The 12,330-nt window shown below is 48.1% G+C and overlaps 1 protein-coding gene across 1 annotated transcript in view; it reads left to right on the top strand.

Moving 5' to 3' along the window:
* Positions 1-12,330, top strand: part of PTPRJ (protein tyrosine phosphatase, receptor type J) — a 56,265-nt gene that overhangs the window by 20,087 nt on the left and 23,848 nt on the right. The window contains exons 8-13 of the mRNA XM_027562353.1: positions 987-1,244; positions 2,005-2,280; positions 5,881-6,171; positions 9,642-9,773; positions 11,618-11,828; positions 11,938-12,062. Of these exons, the coding sequence (XP_027418154.1) occupies positions 987-1,244; positions 2,005-2,280; positions 5,881-6,171; positions 9,642-9,773; positions 11,618-11,828; positions 11,938-12,062 (1,293 nt within the window). The remainder of the gene's footprint in view (positions 1-986; positions 1,245-2,004; positions 2,281-5,880; positions 6,172-9,641; positions 9,774-11,617; positions 11,829-11,937; positions 12,063-12,330) is intronic.

The following is a 12,330-nucleotide window of genomic DNA, read 5'->3' as shown; positions in this document are numbered from 1 at the left end:
CTAGGTGAAAAAAGCCCACCATAGAAGAACAACTGCCATGTACATCCACTTATGTGAGGTGCCTAGAATTGGCACATTCGTAGAGACAGAAGATAGTGGGGAGAAGGGAGGAATGAGAAGTTCTTACTTCAAGGGAACAGAGTTTGTGTTGGGCATCATGAAACGCTTTGTGTTTAGCCAGTGATGATGGTGATACCCCACTGTGAACATACTTAACACTTACAAATGGTTCAGACGATAACTATTGCACTCTGTTTATTTTACTACCACAAAATTCAATAAAGACTTTAAAGATGGTCCTTGTTAAAAAAAATCTTAAAAGAGATTCTGTGCAGTTATATTGCAGCTGGTTCAGTGTGTAGAGGTGAGATGGTGAGTGCAGAACCCAGAGCCCTCTGGGTAGTTTCGCTTCTGACTCCTCGATGTGAGGATGCGGCTCCGTGTGCTTTTTCCCCTTCCGCACTCCAGCCTCAAGTGCCCATTTCAGTGTCAACTCTCCATTTCTGTCTTTCTCTTCAGTATGCCTGCCTGTGTTATAGAAAGATGTTTTCTTCTGAGGGACTGGTTTTTAAAAAACTTTGCTGAGATATAATACATACGTTGAAACTCACACGCACCCTAAGTGCGTAATTTGATGCATCTTTACAAACTGAACCCATCTGGTCACTAGCGCTCAGATCAAGAAAACCTGAGCATGGTTTCCACTCTAGAAGACCCCCTCCCAACCAACCCCAGACCAAGGGGATGTCTCTATGACAGAAGCAAAAGGCCAGAGAACAGATAGGACAGGCTGGTAAATTCATCGGTGTTGCAGAAGAGCCAAGATTCTTGAAAGAAACTGTTTCTCACCTAAGTGTTAGAGTTTGCCCTTAGTGAACTCATTTGATGACAGAAGAGCAAGTTCTCTGGGCAGGTGCTTTAGAATAAAGCTGGACATTGCGATGGTCATTGACAGACTTCCTTTTTTCTTCCTTTCCTCTGCCCAGACTGCAGCGCAGTGTTTGACATCCGCGTCATTAACGTCACCACCACCGACATGCAGCTGGCGTGGCAGAACACAGACAACACTTCCGAATACATCTACAGTGTAGAAATACAGTCTGAACACAGCTCTGATCGGAAGAACAGTTCTCACACGGGGATCGCTTTCCACGACCTGACCCCGGGCACCTTATACAAGATCACAGTCACCCCCCAGATGGACTTTGTCCAGGGGCTGGCCAACTCCACCCTACAGTACACACGTAAGTGTTTCAGGACACCCTCCTAAGGAAGCATTTTCCCAGCCTTTCAGCCGGAGGAGGGGAAATGAGCATGGGTTCAGTGATGAGGCAAGAGGCCCTTGTGTTTCTGGGCTCCAGGTAGAATGTGAAACCGAGGAAGCTGAAGACGTTGGGCTCAGCCAACGTTCTGCCCTGCCCTGGCGGCACTGGTGCTGAGCCATGTGAACTTGGAATTGTCTTCCGAAGCAGAGAGGCATCCCATGAGCATGGGAAGCATCACCATTCATTCCTTGGGAATACAGACTGGAGGAGGGGTCACCCGGTCATGTTGGCATGGAAGATGCTGCCCAAAGGAAGCAGTTTTGCATGCACCAGTAAGGGACATGCTTTGCTAATATTTGACCTAAATATATGGTAGAGATGGAAGTTTATAATGTCTTTTTTGTATATTTTTGTTTCATTAATCATATTTCAAAAACAAGTAGGAAATTACATCTTAAAAATAGATTTCAGATAAAGTATTAAAAGAAGTCTGAAAAGCTTCAATTCTTTTGAGATTTAATCTGTATAATTATTTTCTAAATGTCTTTTTGGGGAAGCCTCCTCTTTTTTGATCCCAGCAAGTATTAGCTTTATTTATTCTTTACCCAAAGGAGCCAGGCTATTTTTATTTTAAATTTAATGAAAAAAAAAAGAAAAAAAAATTCCAGGCTATTTTTAGATGCAGTCAGTAAAATGGCTCAAGTTAATCCATCCTTTTTTTTTTCCCCTAAAACTTAAGGGCCCAGCAAGGTGTCCAGCATTGAGATAATGACCAATACCACAGCAGCAACCTTAAATTGGCAGAATGTTGACGAAGCCTCTTCAAACTACACCTACTGCCTTCTTATTAGGCAGGACGGAAGTTCCAGCAACTTCCCGCCAATAGTCACAGACGTCGGCGTTACCCATGCTACGGTCACCAACTTAATACCTGGTTCCTCCTACACCGTAGAGATCTTCACGAAGATGGGGGATGTCAAGTCACTTGGGCCCAGCAGGCAGTCATTCTGTACAGGTGGGTAGTCTCAGGGGACTCTTGGATTCCATCTGGTGTCATGCTGACCTTGCACGTAGGTCCTTGCAATAAACTCCAGTTGATTAGTTTTTTTTGCCGATCACCATGGCATCTTAGTTTTCCAACCAGGGATAGAACCTTCGCCCCGCTGCAGTGGCCCACCAGGGAAGCCCCTCGAGTTGGTTAGCGTCTGTGTGGTGTGTGAGCATCCTAGTAGCTCATTATGCTGTCTTGCTGCCCTTGTCGTTCGTTCATTCAGCAGATACGTTCTGAGCATTTACTGTGCGTCAGGTACCGTCTAAGGTCACAGATGAGTCCCTGCCTTTCTGAAACTTCTGCTCTGGTGGCGGAAGACCCAATAAGCCAGAAACATAGGTTATTAGGTGATGATTACTGCTGAGGAAAGATAAGTAAAAAGGATAGGAGAAATGAGATGTTTATCTTGGGGAAGGCTTTGTCGAAAAGGTGACTTTTGAGCAAAGACTTGCAGGAAGTGAAGCCAGTCGTGTGGACAGGAGAGACGGGCAGCCCCAGTGTGGAGGTCCTGGGCCTGGAGTGTGCCTGCTGTGTTGGAGGAAGAGCAGGAGGTCAGGATGGCAGAGGGCAGCAAGAGGGGGAGGTGGAGGAGGTGAGGCCAACGGGGTGAGGGGCCAGGGCACGGCTGACGTCAGGCCTTGCAGCTCATAGTTTGGCTTTTACCCAGAAGAAGACAGAAAGGATATAGTTAAAAGGGATGCTCAGCATTTTCACTTTTCTTGATCCTTATCTCTCAATGCAAAAAGTGTGAGCGTTTAAAGAGAAGAGCCCTGTGTTTAACTGAAGGAGCTTTCAGAGAGTGAGTGGGGGGATGTTTGGTGAATGGCTGTGAGTCCTTCTGCTCACAGTTCTGATGGCGGGGCTTTATCCCTCTGGACCTGTGGGCCACCTTGTCCCCTACCGCCTTTGCACTTGCTTCCTTTCTTCCTTAGACTAAGCCCTTCAGGTGTGTTCAGGCTGATCTGGAAGTCGGGCAGGGATCTCAGCAGATCAGCCTCCCTGGTAGTGTAGGGGCTGGGACCTCGATGACCTCTGACCTTTCACGTGGAGTGGCAAAAGAGATCCTGGCAGCTCTGAGCCCCCTGTGTTAACTCAAACTCTGTTCACCCGGTCTAGACTCTGATCTTTGGCGTGCGGGTGGCTTCCATTGCTAATATTTATCTTAGCTGCAGTCATGGCTCCCTGTAGCAAGAGAAAGATATCTGTGAGCATTTATGAGTGGGGGGGTGGATGGACAGGACTGTGGGAGGGGGATCGTATCGGGCAGGTTGTCCTTCCAGGCCTCAGGTGGAGAATGTGGGCGCTGTGCGTGGGTGCCTCTTTAAAACTTTTTCTGCTTTAAAACACCACAGTGTTCAAGTCATGATAATATCCCCGCCCCCAGTACATTAACACAGAGTTTTCCATTTATTTATTTTTGGAGGCACCCCTGGGATCTGAAAGAGTTTTCCATTTATGTCAGCTTTTTGTGGACACTTAATAAAATCCTGCTGCTGCTGCTTAGCTGACTTGGGCGTGTCTGAGTCTGTGAGACCCCATGGACTGCAGCCCGCCAGGCTTCTCTGTCCATGGGATTCTCTTGGCAAGAGTACTGGAGCGGGTGGCCATGTCCTCCAGGGGAGCTTCCTGGCCCTGGGACTGAACCTGGGTCTCCTGCATTGCAGGCAGATTCTTTACCGCGGAGTGTGGTACTCCGCCCGTGACAAAGGTCATGAGGAAGGAGGCTCGACATACGCAAAGGCGGGATCGAGCCTCAGGAGTCCCCCTGGAACTCCTCGAGCATCTACCCCCATAACCAGAGCCTGCCTACTTTACTACTTTGTGCTCACCTACACCTCTGACTTTACGGGGGGCTGTCCCCCACCACCTCTTTTGGAGAAGGAGTTAACTTAGAGCTCCAGTTTATAATAATTCCTGGGCGTGATAAGAGTGTTTTAACCTACAAACTCCTCTGAAGGTTCTCTAGCCTGCCTGACAGGCTCGTCCAGCCACATGTGATTGCTCACAGCCTCCCAACCGTGAGAGGCACAAGATGCTTTAAACCCTCTAAAAACAGGTTCTTTAGAGAAGTTAGAAAACTATTAGTATAAGTATAATAGGCTGATTAGAAATTGTGTTGGTGAAGGGTTTTTCATTTGTTGAGCCAATGTTTGTTGCTAAGTCTCCACATCCCCTGCCCTTACACACATTAATGAATATATAGAATTAACCTTTGATATTAATCACGTTAGACCTTAGGCTAAGTAAATTCTTTCCTTAACTAAAACCCACTACACCCTCACCCTGTAGGAATGTAACTTTATTTGGGTGGCGTCTGTTTTGAGAATAATCAGCCCTGGAGAAATAAGTGTCCTGATTGACTGACCGCTGTCACAAGGAGAGGGTTGTAAATTGTCAGCAGGCCCCCCTGGCCAGAAGATGATGTAACACCCCTAAGACCTCTGTATACATTTGTGTGAAGCACCTGACTTTAATAAAAGTCAGGACTGCTGTCCCCACGTGACTTTTGTGTAACATCTTAGTGTATAAAAACAGACTCTGGAAAATAAAGAATTGGGATCAGTTTCTCGAAATACTGGTCTCCCCATGTCGCTCTCTCTCTCACTCTGGTTGAGTCTCCATCTGGAGCACGGAACCCACCATGCTTACTAATTATGCCTGGGCTTCTAAGATCCGACCGGGGAGGCCTCAGTGTCTCCTCTCCTTCGGGAGAACAGAAGGACGCCTGCCTTCCTACGTAAGTGGTGCAAACTTCTTGTCTTGAAGTTTTATTGGTCTCCCGCGTAAACCAAGCTACTCAGCCTCTTTTCTCCACTGAATTTTCCTACTGAGCTATCCTTATTCTATTACTCTTTATATCTTTAATTAATATCTAATTGAAGCTATTGTATCCTGATCCTCGCCTATGCCGTCTCTCCTTCGAATACCCTGGATCAGCCGGGGCTGGTCCCCGGCAGCGGAGCTACCAGGGAAGCCCTAATAATATCCTACTGGCCCTTCAAATGGGTAGAGACAAATAACACCCCATATTAAAGATGAAGAAATTGGTACCATTTACCATTGGTTATTCAGCCTCTTGTGTATGTAGAAAACACCCTGGACTTGGATTTAGAAAACCCAAGATCCAGTTTTGGCTTTGCCACTGGCCAGCCATGTCATTTGAGCAAATTACTTAATCTAAGTCTCAGTTGATTCAGCTGCAAAGTGGGACAGTATTAACCCTGCCTGTTCCAGAACGATGGTCAAGAGGGTGCCCAGAAGAGGGGACACAGGTGGAGAAATTGCTACCACTCCCCGCATAAGGTAGCTATGTCTCACGGGCCCTTGTGCTCTTCCAGCCTGGAGCCCGACGGCCACCATTTCATTTAATCCTCGGGTCTTCCTGCAGCTGGGGCTGACCCAAGGTCACAAAGTTCAGTAAGGCCTGATTCAAGGTCAGCCTCTGCCTCTTCTGACATTCCCCACTGCTGTCTCCTCATCACCAACGGGCCAGGCATCCCAAGTTTAAGTGTTTGCAAAGGCAAGCGTCCAAGAATCTCATGCTGTGCTGTGCTTGCCTTGCAGACCCTGAGTCGGTGGCCTCCTTCGACTGTGAAGCAGTCCCCAAGAAGGCCACCTTGGTCCTTAGGTGGGCCTGCCCTTTAGGCACCAGCACAGGCTTTGAGCTGGAGGTCAGCCATGGATACTGGAAAAATAAAACGACCTTGGAGGGCTGCTCTTTGAACAACGGCTCTGAGTTCATGACGGAAGTCACGCATTTGAATTTTTCTACCTTGTACGACATCAGCATTGCTACCCACTCCTGTAACAAGACGGCACCGCCCGCCCAAAACACCTGCCTCTCTGGCATCACAGGTGAGCTTCCCAGAGGGCAGGGTAGCCAGCAGGTCATTTGATCACTCCTGGAAAGCTGACCCAGTGGCTCTGCCAAGTGTGCTCGGAAACCTGTTTCTAAAAAAAAATTATCCAAAATATTTGTTTTTGTGAACCCAGTTCTGTAGAAATGTAGTCTATGTAGTCTATAGAAACCATAGTGAGTGAGTGAAAGTCGCTCAGTCGTGTCCGACTCTTTGCGACCCCATGGACATACAGTCCATGGAATTCTCCAGGCCAGAATACTGGAGTGGGTAGCCTTTCCTTTCTCCAGAGGATCTTCCCAACCCAGAGGTCGAACCCAGGTCTCCCACATTACAGGCAGATCCTTTACCAGCCTAATTACAAGGGAGGCATAGCAACTGTATAATCTATAGGAATTTAATGAGTGAGAATTATCTTTTACATTCCCAAAGTTGCCTTTGTTTTATGCAACAATTTGTTGCCACATATTCTTTTAAGTGGTAAGTTCCTCTACTGCATTAAAACAGAGTATTTTTATAGAAATGTTCAGACACGAAAGCAAAGGACAGTGTAATGGGACCCACGTACCATCATCACTCATTTGTGGGCATTTGATGGCATTTGTGATGACCATTTGTGGGCATTTAATCAATCTTGTTTCATTTATATCCCCTCCACTCTTATTGGATTCCTTTGAGACCAGTCCTGGTTATTCTATAATTTTATTTGTATGTTTTCCACATGTATTGATGCAAGAGAGGGACTCCTTTCCCCCTTTTTTTCAAACATAACTACATTACTATTCGGTTCAGTTCAGTTGCTCAGTTGTGTCTGACTCTTTGTGACCCAAAGGACTGCAGCACTCTGGGCCTCCCTGTCCATCACCAACTCCCGGAGTCCACCCAAACTCATGTCCATTGAGTGAGTGGTGCCATCCAAGCATCTCATCCTCTGTCAGCCCCTTCTCCTCCTGCCCTCAATCTTTCCCAGCATCATGGTCTTTTCAAATGGGTCAGCTCTTTGCATCAGGTGGCCAAAGTATTGGAGTTTCAGCCTCAGTCCTTCCAATGAATATTCAGGACTGATCTCCTTCAGAATGGACTGGTTGGATCTCCTTGCAGTCCAAGGGACTCTCAAGAGTCTTCTCCAGCACCACAGTTCAAAAGCATCAATTCTTTCGCATTCCTATTACCATTACATTAAAAAATTTAACAATCCTTTTTTTTTTTTGGCCATGCTGCACAAATTGAACCCAGGTTACAGCAGTGAAAGCACTAAATCCTAACCACTAGGTCACCAGGGAACTCCCAGCAATCTTTTTTTTTTTTTTTTCTTTAAACTATTACGAGATACTCAGTCAAGATTCAAATTTCGCTAGAATCTGGGTCAACAAATTCCCCAGCTGTTTTGGGGTCATTCACAAGAGATTCCTCCTAGTGAATGTTCTCATGTTGTTGCCTAGTTGCTCAGTCGTGTCTGACTCTTTTGCAACCTCCTGGACCGTAGTGCTCCAGGCTCCTCTGCCCATGGGATTTCCCAGGCAAGAATACTGGAGTGAGTTGTCCTTTCCTTCTCCAGGGGATCTTCCCAATGCAGGCAGGCAGGGCCCCTTGAGTGTAGGACTGAGAAAAGCACTGAGAAGGAAAGAATTTCCAGGCTTGGAGGTGAATGCTGTCTTGGGGTAGGGAGCTGGGGACTCCCAGCTGGCCGGCTAGAAGGCAAAGAGCGATGGGCAGTGTGGGAGCGGGTGTTACAGTGTCTGATGAGGCAGTTGACACCAAGCCGTGGGAACAGCACCTCCAAGTGGCCACTGCTGTCAGTTACTTGAGAGGTTGCCGGAGGATGGTTTAGAGCTGTGCCTTCCAGTAGGAAATCATATGAGCCTCTTGTATAATAAAAAATTTTCTAGGCACCACATTAGGAAACTAAAAAGAGCAGCTGAAATGAAGTTTTTTTTTTTTTTCCTGCTCTCTGTGGCATATGGGATCTTAGTTCCCTGACCAGGGATTGAACCCTTGCATTGGAAGTGTGGACCACTCAACTGCCAGCGAAATCCCTGAAATGAGTTTTGATCATATTTTATTTAACCCAGTATATTAAAAATGTTATCATTTCAGCATTTAATTTCACTTAATTTGTATAAAGTAAGTTATTAATGGGGCTTCCCTGGTAGCTCAGCTGGTAAAGAAGTTACCTGCAATGCAGGAGACCTGGGTTCGATCCCTGGGTTGGGAAAGATCCCCTGGAGGAGGCCATGGCAACCCAGTCCAGTATTCTTGCCTGGAGAATCCCATGGACAGAAGAGCCCGGTGGGCTACAGTCCACGGGGTCGCAGAGTTGGACACGACTGAGCAACTAAGCACACGTGTGCGTGCACACACACACACACACACACACACACACACACACGTTATTAATGAGACACTCTACGTCCAGAGTTGGACTAGTTACTTTTCAGAGTGGTTTATTGTTGCTTAGTCTCTCAGTCGTGTCTGACTCTTGTGACCCCATGGACTGTAGCCCGCCAGGCTCCCCTGTCTGTGGGATTTCCCCGGTGAGAATCCTGGAGTGGGTTGCCATTTCAGTGGCTGCCATATTGGACAGCATATGTTTGGAGAATTGGGTTGTGGGCTTTGTCTTTTTGGAGTTGACTTTTCTGAGTCTCTCTTGATTATAATAGCAAAGACACTCACACTGTACCTGGGAGACACAGTTAGGTAGAGAGTGTGTATGAGGAGAGGGACCATCTTTAATTCAGCTTTTCTTTCCTTTTGTGTCAATTCAGAGAGTGGCTTTATGAGCTTAGCTCGGGAAGCTGAGGCACGAGATTTTGAAGGCCTCTTTCAGAATGTTTCCGTGTGGGCTTTTCTGATTTCCAGGAGGAGGGTCAGCTGGGTTTCTCTAGCGGAGTTTTAAACCATCCCTAGCAAACAATGAGGACTTTGGTGTGAAGGGCAGAGTAGGACTGCAGTCAGGTCTCAGGAGGAAGCGTGTTCTCTCCACGTCGTCCTTGCTTCCCCCTGGGTTCCTGCTCCGTCATTGTTCTCAGCTGACTGACCAGTCCTGGGGCCAAGTCCAGCTCCCAGGTCCCCACCTGGACGTTCCACCTACACAGCCTCTGTCTCGCTCTCCTCCTTCTGCACCCCTTCTCAGGGTGCGCAACCTGGCCTTTCTGGGTCAGGAAGGACTGGTGGAAAACAGGAACGATGTAGTACCTTCTAGAAACGAGGTTGCCAGGAGGCCCCCTTGGGAATGTGGTTGGACCCACTGAAGGGGTGCTTGTCAGCTAGGCAGGCTCCCCGAGGACCCCCCACCTCTGTCCCCACCAGTTCGCCTCCTCACCCTTCGCTTCTGGATTTGCTTTGCGTGAGCCCAACATGCAGCATGCAGAACCAGGGGGGATCTTGAGCGGGGCACTACAGTAAATCCTCTCCTTAATAATATTGTTCCTTCTTTGGTTTTAAGTGTTTTGTGTTGTCCTGTTTCAGACCCCCCTCTTCCGGATGGGTCCCCTAATATCACATCTGTCAGTCACAATTCGGTGAAGGTCAAATTCAGTGGGTTCGAAGCCAGCCATGGACCTATCAAAGCCTACGCACTCGTTCTCACCACTGTGGATGGTAAGCAGGGGTCCTGATGGGTTCCGTAGCTGGCGGGTGATACGTGACTGGGCGCCACTTCCGTGCCCACTGAGGCACATTAGTGAGACAGACACATGTCGGGTTTGACACTGTGGCCCACAATTTGGCACTCACCCGGGGATGGGTAGGTGTAATTCTGATGAGCTCAGTCAGAGGTTGACAGATTTCCTGTAAAGGGCCAGACGGCAAACCATTTTAAACTTCGCAGGCTCTGCTGTCTCCTTCTCAGCTGTTCGACTTTGCGGCTGTCACATGAAAGAAACCATAGAAGATACAGAAAGAGTGAGAGTGACTATTCCAGAATTTACCAAAAATGGATGGCTGGCTGGCTGTGGCCCTTGGATTTGACTTGCTTACCTGTAATCTAGGTTCTTCATCTCTTTCGCAACACAGGGTCTTTTAGGTGGCAGATTAGTAGTTTTAACCAACTTTGTCTCTTGCACGTGTGCATACACACATGTGCACACATGCACACACACACACACACCCCCAAATGATCCTCAAAGGGTGACTTTTTCTTGGAAGAAAACAACAAAAAAATTTGCATTTGCAGTGGGAACTGGCAAAGAGCATCGCCATAGCTGAGAGAGGAGGTGGATTAAATGCCGCCTTTCCTTAAAGGGCTCTATTACGTTCCTTGGAAGTAAGAAGGGAAGGCTTTGAGGATGGGTGGGTGGGTCTGGGTGCTTTGTTCAAGGCTTGGTTTAAAGGTCTGAGTTTTGGAACTTCCCTGAGGGTCCAGTGCTTAGGACTCTGGGCTTTCAAGGCCACGTGCCTGAGTTCAATCGTGGTTCGGGAACTAAGCTCCTGCAAGTTACGTGGCATGGCCAAAAAACAAAAAAGTGCAGGGTTTTGCTTTTTGCTGATTCTTTAACTGTGAACAATGCAGTGCTGTCCCTGCCCAGGCATGCAGCCTGTGATTCTGCCCTCATCTCCCCGAGGAAGACAGAGATCAAACCCACTGTTAGGGCAGTGGGCATCTGGGAAGACAAGGGATTTGCTGGTGTCGTCAACCTGTGGCTTGATTTCAGAAAGAGACGTTGAGATCTTGCTCTTTCTCTTTCTGTCTTTTGTTTTGAGTCTGTTTCAGACACCTAGTCATTTTGCTGTGAAGGTTTACAGCGGATCCCAAGCTCAGATTTTTGCTGAATGGGGGAGGTGAGGGTGCATACTGAGCAGCCTGATCAGGAGCAGCCTGGGGTGGGTGAGGTCGCACACACCCCCGTCGGATGGTCTGGGTTAGGAATACAAGTCCACCACCTTTGGCCCAGTCTCTTTTAGCCATGCCATGCAACTTGTAGGAGCTTGGTTCCTGACAGGGATTGAACCCAGGTACATGGCCTTGAAAGCTCAGAGTCCTAACCGCTGGACCCTCAGGGAAGTTCCAAAACTCAGACCTTTTTACTGTACAGATGTATCCCCATCTGTACAGTGGGGACAGTCAGCCTGTGCAGCGAGATTATTGTGGGGATTAAATGGGTAAGTAAAGCTCTTAGAACTTAATAGAAGGAAAACCTGGCAGAGAGAGCATACCTAAGGGATGGCAGGGGTTACCACCACTACCCAGTGTCAAGGTCATTATTTAGAAATGCTGGAGACACATTGAACCTCTGTGATCACTTTCTTTCTCTTTAAAAAAGATTTATTCAATGTTTAAAGATTACAGTCCATTTACACTTGTTACACAATATTGGCTGCACCCTCTGTGCTGCAGAAGGCATCCTGGAGCCTGTCTTACACCAGCACTTTGGACCTCCCTCCCCACTCCACGTGCGATCCCTTTCTCCCTTTCTTATGCCTTCCCTTCTGTGTGCCTTTCTTAGCTGATCGGCCATCGGCAGATGTTTTGAGATTCACATATGGTGACTTCAAAAGGGGGGCCTCGAATACTTATGTGACATACCTCATAACGACAGAAGCAAAGAGACGTGCTCAGGGCTTGTCTGAAGTCTTGAAATACGAAGTTGATGTTGGCAACGAGTCCACCACGCACGGCTACTACAACGGGAAGCTGGAACCCCTGGGCTCCTATCGGTAATGCCTCATGGTTCTTGCTCTTGGGGGCCGGGCCTCTGAGTGCAGAGCTCTCTGTGCCTGGGACGTCAGGTCTCAGTCACCTCTTTTTTCCATTGTCACCCCACAGGGCTTGTGTGGCCGGCTTCACCAATATTGCCTTCAACCCTCGCAATGCGGGACTCATAGACGGGAACGAGAGCTACGTGTCCTTCAGTCCCTGTTCAGAGGCCGTTTTCTTGCCACAGGATCCAGGTAGAGGGGCAGGAGTACTGTTAGCAGCTCACTGAGGCTTTGCTTCCAGTATCCACAGAAGGACGGGTGTCTGCACCCCTCCCTGGGTCCCCAGGAGGCTTGGAAAGTCTGGTCTCTTTTCGCAGAAGCTGAGCTGTCACTTGGCCATCAGGACCCGCTCAGCTTCCTCTTCTGGCGTCCCCCCAGCCCCCGCCCGCCACTCCCTCCTCCGAAGGCCCGTCGCACGTCCAGTCTGCACGCACTGTTTGCTCCTTTCTCTTCAGTGTAG

The sequence above is a fragment of the Bos indicus x Bos taurus genome, chromosome 15 (genome assembly GCF_003369695.1).
Source record: "Bos indicus x Bos taurus breed Angus x Brahman F1 hybrid chromosome 15, Bos_hybrid_MaternalHap_v2.0, whole genome shotgun sequence".
NCBI lineage: Eukaryota > Metazoa > Chordata > Mammalia > Artiodactyla > Bovidae > Bos > Bos indicus x Bos taurus.
This window is presented reverse-complemented; position numbering and strand designations above follow the sequence as displayed.